General features: G+C 36.0%; 1 protein-coding gene across 4 annotated transcripts in view; it reads left to right on the forward strand.

Moving 5' to 3' along the window:
- EPHA3 (EPH receptor A3) overlaps nucleotides 1-17,860 on the forward strand; it is a 350,319-nt gene that overhangs the window by 311,857 nt on the left and 20,602 nt on the right. For 3 of the 4 annotated variants that reach the window (XM_078060667.1, XM_078060691.1, XM_078060719.1), the window contains exons 14-15: nucleotides 13,517-13,666; nucleotides 15,197-15,390. In XM_078060667.1, coding sequence (XP_077916793.1) covers nucleotides 13,517-13,666; nucleotides 15,197-15,390 — 344 coding nt within the window. The other variant, XM_078060754.1, reaches the window with a different exon arrangement.

Below are 17,860 nucleotides of genomic sequence, written 5' to 3' on the forward strand. Positions count from 1 at the left end.
AAAGAGCATGCCACAGCATTTTTGTTGGATAAACACATTCTGGTGAATCTGCTTTAAAAAGCTAGTCACATTACTTTAGTCACACTTAACACATATCACGTAGAGTCACTTGGATTCAAAAATTAGCATTCAGTGCCTCAATGCACTAAGCCTGTTCCCCAATTGCTCCTCAGAAAGTTCCTGCCTTAGGTAGAGGGTAACTGCACTAAGGAATCATGAGACGCGTTTGATTCAATGCCACTGAATGAATACGGGATGTTTGCTGATCTCATTTTAAAAACATTGTGATCGACAGGCAAGGTAGAAGAGTGGAACGGAATTTATATCAACTAATTCTGTATGTATTTTTTTTTAACTGGAGGGAACACCTGAGGAGTTGAGGAAATGCTGAGCCTTGAAACTTAGAACAACTTATCAGACGTTTTCCCATGCTGCTTTAATACTGTCTTAAGTGTATCACAGGTTTTCCTGCCTTACGTCCCAACAGGATTCCTTGAGACGAGAGGGTCAGCTCAGATCATAATATACACTTTTGTATGTTTTCTCTTTTTTATCAGGGTATTAAGTAGGAAATCAGAATTTTTTTCATTACTCACTTATAGTTATTTCTTCTCATTTCTCACTACTGAGTTATGTGGAAATTCCAAACATTGACACTTTCCATTATACGATGTGATTATGCATCCTGTAACCTTTGTAAAATTCCACTGTATACATGGGATTCGAGAGTAAGAAGGGTGTAGTGTTTTAGCGTTATTATGAAAATCGTTCAATCTTGTGGACCCTCTGAAATGTTCTTGGGGGACACCCAGCAATGCATGGATGACACTTTGAGAACCACTGTTATAGGTACTATGTCAGGAAAACGCACCTTAAAAACTAAATGAATATTTTAGTTTTATCAAGTGATATAAAATCTTGACTTATAGTATTATATGATATAGCATGTTTTGAAGAAAGTCCTGGAATGTATAACAGCAGCTGCATACAAAAGGCTGCAAATCATCCTTAAAGGCTTTGGAGTTTATTTGGGATGGAGCAGTTAGCTCTGCAAAATTAAACCATCAGAAACTTTTTGTTGTTGAGACAAACAAAAAATGAATTGCCTCTCTTTGGTTTCCCATCATATGAATTCAGAGCACAGTTATGGCATGTTGCTTATTATTTTTTTTTTTTTGCACTGAACTACCAATTTATTTCATTTTAAGAGAACCATGGAATTATTGGTGAAAACTGTTTACCACTAAATTATTTTTTAGTCTTTTTCCTTACGAAATTTCATTTTAAATGGTTAGCATTTTTCATGTGCATGCACGCATCTATGCATATGAGCATTCTTATATTCATATGTTCAAATGGGATCCAAAATTCCACCACGATGGTGCTCAGTTTATTGTTTAACAAAACCAAGTTAGAGAAAATATAGGCTTTCATCTAATTTATATGTTGTATTGTATAAAGTCAATCCAATTCTCAAGCCCCAAATTCATTTTAGAGATATAATTACCACATAAACCAATTTGGGAAATTTGAGAGAGCCAGATGATTTGTTTTTGGTTATATTCTTCATTTTTCATTTTTTTTTTTAAATTTCTGTCCTGAAGATGCATACTGAGTCATTAGAAGTTAGATTTTTTTAAAGATTTTATTTCTTTATTTGAAAGAGAAAGCGAGCAGGGGGAGCGTCAGGCAGAAGGAGAAACAGGCTCCCCGCTGAGCAGGGATACCCCCCTCCCATGCAGGACTCCATGCTGGACCCAGGACCCTGGGATCATGACCTGAGCTAAAGGCAGACACTTAACGACTGAACCACCCAGGCGCCCCAGTAGTTAGATTTTTATATTGGCTAAGAAGTTTCTCCCTTTCGTTACATTTATAGCCCATTAACATCTATTTAATTTTTAGAAGATAAAAGCAAATGAAACGTTATCATAGGCATTGCGTGTTAAGCGAAGGAGAAAGAAATTTCATTTTACATAATAATTTATTTGATTTTTTTTCTCTGTAATTCTACCAACTTGATGCCAGAAATATTCTACTACAGTTATTTTACTTAATTTCATTTGCAAGATAAGAAAGGGAAAAAAAAGTGGCTAATGCAAGTAGTTAAAAGCTAAGTAGTTAAATGCTTCTTTTCAGGATAACTCCATTCTAAGGACACAAATAATAGAAAACATGAGCCTTTATTCTGTAGTCAAGGACTAAAAACTACAAATACCAAGAACCAGTGTGATATAAAAAGAAAATTATATTATTTTGATAAGTAATATATATCATATATCCTTTACACATGAATGAAAAAAAAGTAACACATAAATATCTAATCAGAGGCCTTCATATATTTTAAGCTTTGAATCAAAATAAATAATGTCAATCATGAATTTATTCCCTACTCTCTTAGGATCAGTATGGATAGGCCTTATATAGCTTCACAAAGTAAAGCCATATATTCAAAAATCAGAAAATGCTAGAAGACTTCGTAATCTCAGTTGTCAACATTGCATCAATATTTAATGAGAGATCCAGTACTTTCTAGTCACCCAATTCAGAGAGATAGATACCATAAACATTTTTTTTAAAGATTTATTTATTTATTTTTTGACAGAGAGAGACAGCGAGAGAGGGGACACAAGCGGGGGGAGTGGGAGAGGGAGAAGCAGGCTTCCCGCTGAGCAGGGAGCCTGATGTGGGGCTCGATCCCAGGACGCTGGGATCATGACCTGAGCTGAAGGCAGACACTTAACGACTGAGCCACCCAGGTGCCCCGATACCATAAACATTTTAACGCGTAAAAATAATCTATTCAGATTTATGTGGGGGAAAAATCACAGCTATAGTTTTGGAGTGGACTATAGTAGTATGGAGGTTGTATGTAAAATATTACAGAGTCTCTAGCAGGAACAATTTTCTCTAAAGTGCATGATTCATTCATTCAACATTTGAGTGCCTATGATGTACCCGGCACTGTTCTAGGGCGGTAAATAAAACAAAGCCCTGACCTTATGAGTTTACATTCTAGTGTGGGAATTCAAGTAATAAACAAGCAAGTGAAGGTATAGCAAGGCAGAGAAGTAAGATGAAGAATGTGGGTAGTGGGGGAGGGTGTTATTTCAGTGAGGAAGATTAAGAGAGTTTCCCTGATAAAATGATGTTAGAGTAGTGAAATGGTGAGAGTGGAGGAACAAATAATATAAGCATCAAAGTTAATTAACCAGATTTATTTTGCCTTAACTATCTTTTCAATTTAATAAATTAATTGTAATCATTGTTCTGATTCCAACAGGCTCACTTTGCAAGAAGACAAATTAAGTAGTCAGATTAATGATTTAACTCAGACTAAACATCAGGCTCATAGTGACTGGTCTAGGCTGTAATGCTGGCAAGTCTGGAAGCTTAGTAAAATCACTTTCTGATATTATTTCCAGTTCATGTGAATATCCCACATTTTCAAAAATGTGATGACACATTGCTTGAAGCTTTTCCCAGAGCCCCAAAGCCAGTGACCAGCCCCAGATTCCTTTGGCATTGGGAAGTACCGCAGTCTTCCTGTCCTAAGTCAGGCTTACCACTGGATGTCTGGCATGGCTGATAATTTGACTCATTTCTGTCATATGTCATGGTTCAAACACACTCCCATGACTTTTTCCTTTTTCATTTGCTGGCCACTGTTCTGGAATTGCCCCCTAGTTCAAGCTGTTGTTTACTAAACATAAACCTGTAAGGGAACTGTTGCTGTGATGTCCAGCCAGAACTGTCTTTTTGGATATTTAGGAGATTCTCAACCTATCATTTCATCTTTCCTTATTTTCCAATCATCAATATTAAAGAAATCAAGCTTACTCAAGTTTTGCACTTTTTTAGTTACTTACTAGAAGGAACCTAATATCTCTATTTCTATCATTTTTGTCGCAATTACATACTGAATAGATCTTTCTGATTTATTTATCTATAACACTGCTTCTTTGGAAAACTGTGTTCAGAGTGCTAAAAATACACACTTTCAAATGAATTTCTTTAATCATTAAAGAAAATTAGGGTTGAGTATGTATAAAACACAAAAGTTTAACATTTAAAAACCTCACCAAACTCTGAAATGTCTTCAGCCTTATCTGTAAATGTTTGCATTGTTTTTGTTGAAGATAGACATTATACATCAAATGACCTAATTTGAAACTAACAGAAAGTAACAGAAAAGTTATTTATTTGTATTGCATTACCTGGGCAGCGATAGAGAAACTTAGAATGCAGGTGAAGATTTTCCTGTATTTTAAGAAATTCTTAAGCATTTCACATCATGTTGAAACGTTTCAAAAGTTCAAGGGATAGGCTTTTGCTACCTAAGAGATCATCCGTCTCTGATCTCTGGTGGCAATCAACATCTGCTGGAACAATTCTCTCAATGGCTTTTAGATTTGAACTACTGAGGATTAGAACAGATGCTTCCCCTGAGGTTCTTCCTGGCTTGCCCTTCACCTTGTTGTCTACTGTTGTCTACAGTGAATGAAGGTTAGTCCTTGACAATAGATAGATGCTAAATCCTCGAGTCAAATGATTTATCTCTATGGTTCCACTTTTAACCTGAGAAGCCAATATTTGCCTCCAGGTTAAACACTCAATTACTTAGGGTTTACTAAGATAAACTCTCCAAAGTCCTTTGTCACTCTAAGTATGACCTGACAGAGCTCACGGGCAGGCAATGTGAACTGTGGATCAGCAAAGCATTTACAAAATCAACAGGGAGAGATTTGTATATATAATTAGAGAAAAATTGGGGCAGATATGAGATATTATGCCTTAATGTCCAGAGAGTTTAGCAATTATACTCCCTTTCTTTAGAAAGCACGACTTGAAGCCCCCTAACGCATAGTGAAAGAGCTGACTTTAGTTGAGTACCTAAGAAATTCAGGATTTTAGCCAAATATCTCATTTGAACTGTCTAAATTCATTAAGCTTAGAGAACTGAATTGCAGGATCTTTTGAGAATAGGTTTACTCCAACTGCTATTTCTGGACAAAGCGAACAAGGTTTTGGACTACTTCAACTGATCCTGGATTTGAGTGTAGCAATTATGTAATGCCTCTGCCCAGAGACTCTCTAGTATCTTTACTTGCAACATTTTATTCTTCTCTTTTAAATTTTCTGTAAGAATTCTATAGGAGTAAATCCAGATATGACATCCAATAGGTAAGTAGATCCAAACTTAGGATAATCTTTAAGAGTCCAAAATAATGAACATCAAAAACGTCAGCATCCTTGATATGCAAGTAGGTTTAAGACAGAAATTTGAAAGTTGAAGGAGCTAAGGTTCATAGGTCAGCACAGCTGTTAGAGATATTCCCCATGATCTTCAGTTGACGAATGACAAGATAGCTGCACAGAGAAGTTAAGAAACTTGGCTAAATTAAACAGTATGCTAAAATTAGACCAAAAACCAAGACTCTCGGTTTCTGCTAAACTTAAGAATGCAAATGGATTGAGTGATTATAAATTCCCCTGAGCCCCAATTACTGAGCTATACATAGATGAGACAGCACTGAGAGGAACTGATCCCTAGGTTTGCCACTTTAAATATAGGGAGCAAGCATTAACTTCTGATTCTGTTATGGAGGTCCCTCTGCAATTGAGGTTTTAGACATACTCCATATGCTGTGATTCTGAGCTTGCTCCAGGCAGTTGGAGACTTTTCTCAAATACATAAATGTCTGGAGAGCTTACATGTGGATATAGAGACCACCTTAAGTAAATGCATTCATTTTACAATGTATTTGTATATTGTAAAGAATACATCTTCATAAATCATCTTTATAGTAACTAGCTGTGCTTTAGAGGACTCTAAGTGCCTAGTAGCATTTTATCAACAATCTTGAAATTGTCAACTGATTTCAAAATTTTAGCTCATTAATAATGGTTGTACTTGAATAGTTTTACTGTGACAGGAAAGTATGCCAAATGATGACTCTAAATCTTTGGGTAGCCCATTGAAGGATGTGTTTGGCAGTTAATTGAAAAGCATCTAAAATTTCAAAATGTCTCCCACATATATAACTGAGAAAGCAATTTCTGAAAAACAACAAAGAAGTCAAACAATAGAAGCTTGAATTTATTGGGGTGGGGAGTAGGGGGAAAAGGGGAATTATTGTGATCAATCAGGAGAAGTATGAATAAATTCTACAATGGATGACTTGTAGGAAATTTAGTGAGTCAGAGTCTTATAGATTCATTTGACTTTATTTTGACAGTCTCAGATCTACAGATGCTCAATTTGAAGGCAGACAGCCTTACTCTGAAGTAAGACTTTATTAAAATGTGGGGGTTCTTCTTTCACCCATATTTCAGAACCAAATTGGACCCTCAAAACTTGTATCCAGTGTCTCATTATGTCAATGACATTTACATTTTTGTAGCCATAGATAGTGTTTGCTCTGGGAGTAAAAAACTTGTTTCTTACTAAACTCTTTGGTCATAGATACCTCTGTTTGATAAAGAAATTGGTGCTTAATTAAAGTTTCATTAGCAATAGGGAGTTATCCCCTTTTCAAAAAAGAAAAAAAAGAAAGAAAGGAAGAAAGTTAAGAATAAAGGAGAAAATAAAATAAAATAATAAAAAAGCATAAAAACATAAAAAAATTAAAAATAGAGGGAAACATCTCAAAGGGATACTGTTATATTTACTAAAACCCAGTATCAAAATTAGCTCTGAGGAACTAGGATCTTACTTGACTAGAACAGAAATAAAAATATCCAGAGAGAGGATGTGAATAGTAAGGAAAAAAAAAAAAAAAGAAAAAGTTAATTCCATTTAGTCTACATAAAATCCCAGATAAATCCTGGACCTCGTCTGAATTATTTTCCCTTGCTAAGTAAAGCTTGTCATACACCATCTAAAGCAGTAGTTTTCAAGTAAGGATAATTTTGCTCCTAGGGGATATTTGGCATTGTCTGGAGACATTTTTGGCTGTCACAAATGGAGGGATGCTAATGTTATCTAGTGGATAAAGACCAGGGGTGCTACTAAACATCTTACGATGCACAGGACAGCCCCCACAACAAATTGTTAATCTGCTTTAAAATGTCAATGGTGCTACTGTAAAGAGAGCTTGTTCTAAAATTACCCAACATGTGTAAATAATGTGTAAAAAATGGGAATGAAGATCAAATGTCCCTCTCAGGTACTTTATAATTTCTCCTATACATACTGGACCATAAGTTGCATGGGGCAATGTAGACTACATTGCCATTTGTGAGAAAAAAAAAAAAATGCAACAGACTAGCCATCTGCCACCAGGCCTGGCATGATGAACTTGGGGATATTTCACAAACAGAATGCAATGAATAGTATGACTTTTTTTTTTAAGGTTTTATTTATTTATTTGAGAGAGAGAGAGATAGCAAGAGAGAGCACAAAGGCAGATGCTTAACCGACTGAGCCACCCCGGCTCCCCTGAATAGTATGACTTTTGTTCCTGTTAATATTTTATCCTCATGTGCTCTTGATCTAACACTTAAAATTTTAATTCCTTCCTCCGGTGCTCTAAATTTTAAACATTGCCTCTTTATTTTTGATGTTTTGATTTTGTTTTATTGTCTTTGGAGTAAACTCATAAATAGACATACTTACCTCGCAGGTAAATATGTCGTATATTTTCAGTCAACGTATGAGTCTTAGCCATGCATAATTAATTTTTATGTTTAAAAATTGTACTTACCTCATCCTACAAAGGAATGGAGTAATATTCATATTCAGAGACAATATTTATTAAATTATTGGTGGTATTTTTAGGTTAGTAAAGTACCTACAATATCAATATTCAAACAGTTGATATAGGATGCATTTTGTTTATGGAGTCAAATGAAAATCTTTATAACATTCTGCAAACTCTAAAGTATTTAATCCATGCAACACCTTGTGAGATATTTTCATAATTTTATAGATACTGTAAAAACTTGATGTTCAGTAATTCTTATATTTATTACTATTATGGAAATAACAACATTGTTAAATAGCATGAGGGGAAAGAAGGCATAAGAAAATAGTATGATTTTTTAAAGCTATTATTATGTTATATATTGGCTCATTCTTAGTATTTGTATATTCTGAAAAACTAGGTTCAATGTATTATTTTCTAAAAATGAGCTGTATTTTTAAAAATGTTCAAAATTACCAAGTATCTTCAGTAAAATCTACCACTCTAAGCCCATAACATAAGTGGTTATATTCTCTCTCCACACACCTTTGGGAAACAAGCTGTTGTAAACAGGAGAGCTTGAAAGTCAGACTCCTGTTTTAAACTCTGGGCATGCAGAAATGAAGTAAGCAAGCCAATTACTACTGTGAATGTCCCAGTCTAATTATCCCAGATAATTAAAAGGTAGAAGGATCACAGAACAGGGAGTGACCAGGTTGGCCTAGAATATTCCCAAATGTTCCACCAATGACTTCGCATTTGACCAGAATGTTCGACTAAGTTTACTAGTTGCAGAAGGTAGACAGGGAAAAAGCCTCCCAAGGAAAAAGAATAGCATGTGTTTTGGAGAAAGGTAATTTAATTCAAGTCAATGAGCACTTGTTGAATGGCTACCCTACACATTTGCCAAGATATCTAAACAAGACAATTGCTCTCTGCAGTGAGCATGGGCACATGTGGATTATGCTCATTATCTTCAGATTTATAACCTATTTAGATTTTCATAGGCTACGGATTTCAAATTATTACAAATTGTGACAAAAAAAATTATTTATGACAACAGATAGGACAAGAGCTACTACTTGAATTCATTTTGCCAGTATTGAATATAAAGATTTTGAAACTATAATGTTGAATTTAAAATTTGTGATAACATACACATTGATCCTTCCTCAAACTCTGAGATGATTTTGCCAGTTTGTGATCTCACCTTAATTAAGTGGGTACAGTGTTTATTTGTTTGTTTGTTTGTGTTTCATTTAAAGCCAGAGTGACTCCGTGTTGTTTGCCAATAATGGAAAAAGAAAAATATGTATAAAATTCTTCTTAGTCTGATTTATTTTTAGTAGAAATAGCAACAATTGCTAAATTTGAGTAATACCTTGTAGTTGACAATAAGCTTTCCCTCCTATGCTCATTTAATAAATTCTTTGTATCAATATATAAAATGTGTTAACCACTTGAAGGGAATTAGAAGAGAAGAAAGGGCAAGATATTTATTGAGCAGACTGTTAATGATCAGACACTTTATTAGTTGATTTATGTATATTATAAAACCATTGCCAATGACAAAAATATTCCATAATCCCCAGTCATCTTTGTGTGTCTCTATTTCTATGAGTTCGGCAGACTATAACGATTACAAAACATTAGCAAGACAACACAATTCAAAATTTAAGTGATTTCTTTAAAATAATTTTTTTAAAGATTTTATTTACTTATTTGACACAGAGAGAGAGAGAGAGAGAACACAAGCAGGGGGAGCAGCAGGCAGAGGAAGAAGCAGGCTTCCCTCTAAGCAAGGAGACTGATGCAGAACTCGATCCCAGGACCCTGGATCATGACCTGAGCCAAAGGCAGACGCTTAATGACTGAGACATAATTTGCCAAATATTTTTCCAAACACATTTCCTTTTCGTGTGGGTTTCAAACAACATTTAAATACAATGTCCCCAGTGAAAGTAAATAGATAGCACTCAATTGGAAAATTTCTGGTAATAATTTGCTTAAATCTGTAACCATGTGCTAGCTTAGAGAATGCATTACACTAGTCCCAGTCAAGTTCAGGGATGGTGTAGAGCAAAGCCCCAATTGAAAAGATGGGCTCCCAGCAGAGATCCCTCCGATAGCATTTATGTCTGTGTCCAGAACAGCACAGGAAAGGATTCTCCTTCTAAGCTTAAACACAGGTGTGGCCCTGATTTTCCTAAAGGGATCACTTTTCATTATTTCACTGTTTTCAGAAATTTTATTAAAATATTCTCAATGCTCTCCTCTGGGGAAAATAGTGATGAAGTGCATAAGATGAAACAACTTTAGTGTGTTCCATTTTCATCCTGGTTGAGGTCAAACACAACAAATAGGTGTCTTGTTCCTGACAATCGTCAACCTAATGTTTTGTCTAGGTTCATATTTTAATGTAAATTAAGGACCTTGGCAAGATGATGTATATCTGTGCCTTATATTTCTAAATAGATACAAAGTTTTCATCAAGGACAGGACTTCCTTTTTTTAGTGCATTTTTTTAAAGATTTTATTTATTTATTTGCCAGAGGCGGGGGGAGAGTAAAAGCAGGGGGAGTGGCAGGCAGAGGGAGAAGCAGGCTCCTTGCTTCGATGTGGGACTCGATCCCAGGACCCTGAGATCATGACCTGAGCCAAAGGCAGACGCTTAACCATCTGAGCCACCCAGGCGCCCCTTTAGTGCATTTTTTATACTTTTAGTAATTTGGCTCTGGGCAAAGGGAAGCAAATGGCAAAGTGTCTTATCTCTGCAGCAGAGATAAGACATATAACTGATACTGCAGAATATTATCTTTCCTTTGCTCTATGAATATAGCTTTGTTTGACTTCTGTTAATTCTCAGAGCTTTTTAAGAAAGAGAAAATGTGCCTAATGATTTCATTTGGCATCCTGAATAGATTTTGTTACATGTCACATGTATAATTCTGTTTTTGTCGAAATTAAGGATATTTGATATCTTGAATCCTTAAACCCAAGTGCAAATAAGTTAATTTGGGAATTGTAAAATTTTATTAGTTATTTTTAGGATTGAATGTATTGTCAGAGAAAATGGCAATATTAGACCCTCCAAATTTATTATTTATTTATTTATTTATTTGAGAGAGCACGAGTAAGAGCAAGAGGGGAAGGGGCAGAGGGAGAGAGAGAATCTTAAGTAGTCTCCACACCCAGTGTGGAGCCCGATGCGGAGCTTGATCTCAGGACTCTGAGATCATGACCTGAGCCTAAATCAAAAGTTGGATACTCTGGTTTCTCTTCAGATCATATAAATCTTTTGCCTTTTACTAAATCAAAAGTTGGAAGCTTTGGGGTGCCTGGGTGGCTCGGTTGGTTAAGCGTCTGCCTTCGGCTCAGGTCATGATCCCAGGGTCCTGGGATAGAGTCCTGCATCGGACTCCTTGCTCAGCAGGGAGCCTGCTTCTCCCTCTGCCTGCTGCTCTCCCTGCTTGTGCATGCTCTCTCTCTCTCAAGTAAATAAATAAAATCTTTAAAAAAAAAAGTTGGAAGCTTAACCAATTGAGCTACCCAGGCACCCTTGGACTCTCCAAATTTATTTATTTTATTTTATTTTAGCTTTTTTTAAAATTTAAATTCAATTAGCCAATGTATAGTGGACCTTCCAAATTTAAATATGAAAGGACCCTTTAAAATGTTGAAGATAACGCAAACTGTGAAGAAGAGAGTGAATGAGTGAGTGAGGGAGAAAAGCAAGGGGAGCTTCAAAGACCTTATGCCCTCTCCTCTACTTGACTATAAAAATTTTCCGTTCTGTTTTTCTGGTTGTAAATCATCCCACTTCTGTGGTGCACACTGTGCACTGTAGTGTCCCCCAGGATCTCCGGAGGCTGTCCTTCGTTTCACTCCCATCTCCCCAGCCTGGCTTATTTTACTTGACCAATATAAAGCGTCAACTACCCTTCAGCTGGAGCTTCTCAAGAGGGCTGTGCTCAGTCACCCGCTCTGTGCTCACTTCACTACAGTTTCAGGCACTCAGCAAACCCCACCTCCCTCAAGGACCTGTGGCAGTATTCCCTCTGAGCAGTGCGCTTGTGTGAAAGCATCAAAGAGGAGCATCAAGCTTAGGGAGTATTTCCAATCGCAGATACCAGTGTCCTCTGCAGGATTAAGTTGGCTCAGTCTACCTATGGCTAAACCCCAATTTGACCTTTTCCCATCCTTTTCCATTATATTCCTCCACATACTCTGTAGCATAGTCACACCGGAAACTTCGTCGAAAACATACATTTTCCTCCTCTGTGCTTTGTTTGATATATGACACTTCCCTCCGAGTATGCGAGTGTTAAGCTAACGTTTCTGGAGTCTTTACTGTGTGCCAGGAACTATGCTAAAGGTTTTACTAAAATTTGTCATTTAGCGCCACAGCTCTGCTATGAACCAGAACTATTACTTTACACAGATGAAGAAGCTCAGGTGTAATGAGGTCTAATAACTTCACCTCCTAAGATCCATTTCTCCAAAGCGATGTGTCGCCCCCCTTGAGCATTACTTCGAAACCCGTGAAGTGCTGTGCGGTGCAGAGTCAGCAGAACACGTTTTGATGAATAGGCTTTATGATTTGGATGATGTGAATTCTTTGCAATATTTAGCCTTTTTTTTTCTTATATCAAAAATCTGTTACATCTTTTCGGGCTCAATTCATATGTGACCTCCTCAGTCTCTCTAGTGAGACTCTCAGCCCCATGCTCTGCATCACAGCCGTTTCTGCTGCCTTCCTACTCACGGGCAGGTCCATGACCAGCATGACCAGCATCACCTGGAGCTTTTGAGATGAGCAGACCATGGCTACACTCAGCAACTACTGAATCAGGGCTTCCATTTTAATGGGAGCAAGTTCCAGATGATTCATATAGATAGTAAAGTTTGGGAAGCAAAGTACTAGATACTTCTTTCTGCATTTCATTATTCAAAACAACTAATTATTATTCCTCTTTGCCTGAGATTTTCCAAACAGAAGGGCTAGTGTGTTATTTATATTTGTCTCACTCAGAGTGACTAGGCTAATACTTCCCATATGGATGCTACTCGACACATTTTTATTAAATGTATTTATTAAACTGAGAGCAAATTCCATGGGAATTATACCTTTATATTTCCCATAACTCAGAGAAACAATATTCTCTACACTCTAAGTTCTGGGAATGTAGTTATTCTATCTATTTAGTTCCTGTGGTGCCTACCTAGCACATGGCAGGTACTTCAGTGATTGACAATAGAGTGAAGCACTGAGTAAACTAATCAAGATGATCGATTAATGTATCAAAGAGAGTGTTTTAGAGGTATAATTTTACTTTGAATTTATTTAGTTAACAAATACCGAGGAGAACTTATGTATCAAGGAGTGGTATGAGGGTTTTTTTGGTATAAGTTCTTTACAAATATTAACTTGCATTCTGAACTAAGATTGCTTGGTCAAGCATAATCTATGTTCAATCAATAAAGGTTGACTTGGATACCTCATTCAATTCTAATATACCATATAGCACATCTATTTTAGGTCTTTTTTTTTTTGCAGATGAGTAATTAATGTGCCACAGTTGATATAAACCAGCAGTATTTAAACAATTTTTAAATATTTTCCTTTCATCAAATTAGTTGTAAGTAAACCCTTCAGTACATGGTATGCTACTCACTTCTGCTTGGTATTAAAATAGAATATCCAGATATTTCAGCAGAAACCCATAATCCATTTCAGAAGGACTCTGACAAATTCAGTCAGGTTTCATATTATAATATACGTTATATGCTTCATGCACTGATCATATATGTACATGATTTTATATTTAAAGGGAGGGAAGATCCCAATCCGATGGACATCACCAGAAGCTATTGCTTACCGCAAGTTCACGTCAGCCAGCGACGTATGGAGTTATGGGATTGTTCTCTGGGAGGTGATGTCCTATGGAGAGAGACCATACTGGGAGATGTCCAATCAGGATGTAAGTATTTGTAGTCAATGAATTATGGTTTCAGATTAAGAGATCAAGCTGTGCAAGGAAGTGGAGCATAATGAAACCAGGTGGCTCCCAGTTTGTGACACTGAAATAGAATCCTTAGAAGAAATGAAATAGTTTCCAAGTCTTGCAAGGATATTAATTGAGTTGCTCTTACAGCTTTACATGTTTCCCTGAAGGAGGGGTTTAGAAATGAGAGAAAATGAAGACATTTGTAACAAGAATGTAATGAAATAAGTGATCGAAAAGATAGTCAATAGATATGGGGGACTGTTTGAAGTATTTTTACTGCAAAATTGTTTCTATGTAACACTAATAAGCCACATGTCTGCCATCCTTTGTAGATTTAATTAATGCATCTATGCCAACATTTTGTTTATTTAAACAGAGTATTTCCCAACGTCAGACAAAGCAACTGATCTCTAGTGTGTTGTTTCTCTTAATGTATTAAACTTGCATGTGAATTTAGTCATACGAATTGAAGTATCTGGATGGAAAAATAATGTTAAACTTTCTATTGTAACTGTGATACGATTTTTGAAAAGAATTTTTGTTTTTAGAAGTGATGTCTTGCAAATGCCTAGTAAAAGGATGCTGTTGACATGGGATCAGGCACTCAGAGACTTGTCTTTATGCTTAGCCAAAGACTTTGAGCATGATCTCAAAGATACATGAGATGGAAAGCTGAGATGCTTTTAGTCATTTGCTACTCACTACATATAAAACTGCTTTTACTGTATTTGCATTTAAAACCTTTCTGTACTTTTCCAATCCAGCTATTTTTATAATAGTGCTGAGAAAATCAGACTCACTTTTCCACATCTCTATTCTCCAAATTTTCTCTGTATTAGAGGATCTCAAAGTGTGGGCTCTGGACCAGCAGCCTTAGCAGGGCCTGGGAATTTGCAGTAATGCAAATTCTCAGGCCTTCCACTAGACTTATGGAATCAGAGGAGAGCAATCTATATATTAAGTCATCCAGATTATTCTGATACACAGCAAGTTTGAAAAATCACTGTTTTATGTGATTTAAAAGTACAAATGAACTAATAGTTACTTCATTGTTCTGCACATAGGATTTTACCTAAGGAACTTAACTATGATTTGGAAGATACCGTTTCAATGAACTATAACAAAATCTGTCAACTTTTTTCTGCATTCATTCACATATGAACAATATTACATATAAATCTCTATTACCATATAATAACTTCTTTATAACTCATTGAATCTCCTATATCACAGAATGTTTCTTCTGATTTTCATCTGAAAAGGAGCTTTACAAATGCTTCTTTCCCAAATTCACTCTCTCTCTCTCTCTCTCTAGATCTTCCTTTATGTAACATTTCTGGGCAAGAATAATCACTTATTTATTTGATAAGCTGTCATCCTTTTAAGTAACTGAAAATGAGAACTTTTCCACTTAACTTTAAAATATTCATATTGGTGTACCCTTCCCACGGAGAATAAAAGGAGTTTCAGTTCTGAAGTCCCTGGAAACTGCTTCTCACACAGGTGATTAAAGCTGTGGATGAAGGCTATCGGCTGCCGCCCCCCATGGACTGCCCAGCTGCATTGTATCAGCTGATGCTGGATTGCTGGCAGAAAGACAGAAACAACAGACCCAAGTTTGAGCAGATTGTCAGCATTCTGGACAAGCTTATCCGGAACCCAGGCAGCCTGAAGATCATCACCAGTGCCGCAGCAAGGTGACACTTGGATTTTGCATTCTGCTCTCACTCAGAAATTAATGCATTTTCTATCTCCATTGTGTTAATTTTCTTCTCCCACTCCCCTAACTGCATTCTCTGAAACTCGTATTCCTGAGGACTGGAGAAAACTGTCTTTATTTTCTTCCTTAAAAAAAAAAAAAAAAAAAAAAACTTTCGAGAGAAATTCTTTTGTTGTTTAATTGTAATGATGAAATTCGGAGATATTTTTAACTTCCAACTTGACCAGGAGTGAGTCTACATTCAGGCTTGTGTTTAAGTCTTCGGGAAATAGGAACGCCGGACACATAGCTTCTTTTCACTCTCTACTATTTAAACAAAAGTTTTTTAAAGGAAAAAATAAGAAATCTCCTAGAGTGCTGGTGAATTCTAGTGAAGTCCTAATTCTTTCCTCATTTAAAATAAAGCTTCAAAAATAATAATGCTTCTAAAACATTGCACTGGCCAGCAGAATGCAATCCCCACCCCCACCGTGTAACTAAACAAACATTTGTTGAACCCATGTTGTGTGCCAATCACTTTGTTAGACACTGTAGAGAACAAAACTGAGAAGAAAATAATGTCAGTGTCCCCCCGACAAAAGACAAACGTCAGTACATCAAAGCTATAATGCAATTCCGAATGCACGACATCCATTAGATTTTACTCATATTCCTCCTAGCTGAGAATCACTGAGTTTTCTTAATGATTTTGAAGAACGTAAGTTAAAGTGTATCTAAAAAGTGCAATTGAAGAAATGGGGAATGAGAGATGAGTTTTGTCAGGGGCCATGAGAAGGAAAAAAAAAATGTTAATATATTTAGTACTTCTCAGAAGCTAAAGGCAAAGCCAACTGTCATGTTTAAAGATTTATATTCTCATTGTACACAGAAGAGCAAAACAGTTCTTTTCCATTCTGATGATATGTGCTCTTATAGGACAGTTACATGGTTTTAGTAAAAGAACTATACTTAGTGTGCATATAAATCCACAGTATTAAATGGGATGTATAAATGCTACATAGTGATGACTTACTGTGACTCATGTAAAAGGGTGTAAAAGGTATAATATAATGTCTTATTGGAAGGAGTTTGTTTCTTTTTTGCTGTCTTTACTGATAATCGCCGAGAATTATGACTTTCAAATTGATAGAGCATTTCCAGTTGCACTTTATCATAGCATATATGATTTTTAACATTAAGAGGAACAATTATATTGAGACTACATGATCCAGGTTTTGCACTATATTTGGATAAAATGAGTAAGAGGAATCTTGGAGCCAAAGTCTTAATATCAGCATCTAAAATTGTAGGTTATTTGTTGAAAATAACATTTAGGGGTCACTAAGATTGAACTTGATGATATATCCTTTGTAGAAAAAACTACTCATAACTTATCCTGTAAGAATGAATCTCTTGTTCGAATCTTCGCAGAGAGAAACTGAACAGACTCTTTTGGAAATCTACCTGACGGGTTAACAACTAACAGTGTAAATAACCTGTCCTTCCCTGGGCCATAGGGTGCTCATTTTGTACCCTGAAGCCATTTCTTTTGATCTTTACTCAATAGCAATCATGGGGAAAAACAATAACAAAAAATAAATATCTTTCAATTCTTTCCATATCATAAAAAAGACACTCAAATCATTTCCATAGGATGGTATTATCCAAATAAGAACTAACTCATGTAATATGCTCAAGGGATATTTAACTCCAATTCTGTGTGGGGAAATGGTATTAATATCAGATCATAGTATATCAGGATATATCCTAGTATCCAAATTTTAACATACTTCTTAAATTCACTTTTCCATTCTTACTGAAATCGAATATCATTTCTCCTAATATAAATCCTTAATACTTGAATAAATTCTATGTATTTTGTCACAAAACATGTAATTTTAGGGAAAATATTTTTCTAAGAGGTGCCATATATCTTAATTCACTTAAATATAAAAGTCTTGGAAATTGTGTATGTTTACTTATTGCCATTAAAACACACAACTAGGTGGATTGCGTCAATATACATTGATTGGTAACAACCTCAAGTTGCCATGCAACAATGTTAAGAAAGTATTTTTTTTCCTTTAGAAAATTTGCTTTCCCATTTTAATAATGCTTATTTCATCCTTTATCATCACTTACTAACTCATTCTCTCCCCCCTTCAATTTTCCAGTGATGCCCTTGCCACATACTTCATTGAGAAAATACAAGCCCTCAGATGGGAAATTCTAACAGCAAAACAAAAAGTTACTGGTGCCTGCACCTACCCATTTTGCCTATTTTTTCCTCTAATTATAAGAGAGGACTAGATTAAGTGTCCCTCTACTTGTCAGAGGCAAATCCTTCCTTTCTCTCCCTCTCCCCTCTCTCTCCCACCCTCCTCCCTTGCATATCGGGGCACTTTTGGAAGGCAGAACCACTGCCATAGAAATATGTTAAATTACATTTTTTTCTTAAATTTTCCTGG

The sequence above is a fragment of the Halichoerus grypus genome, chromosome 1 (assembly GCF_964656455.1).
Source record: "Halichoerus grypus chromosome 1, mHalGry1.hap1.1, whole genome shotgun sequence".
Classification (NCBI taxonomy): Eukaryota; Metazoa; Chordata; class Mammalia; order Carnivora; family Phocidae; genus Halichoerus; species Halichoerus grypus.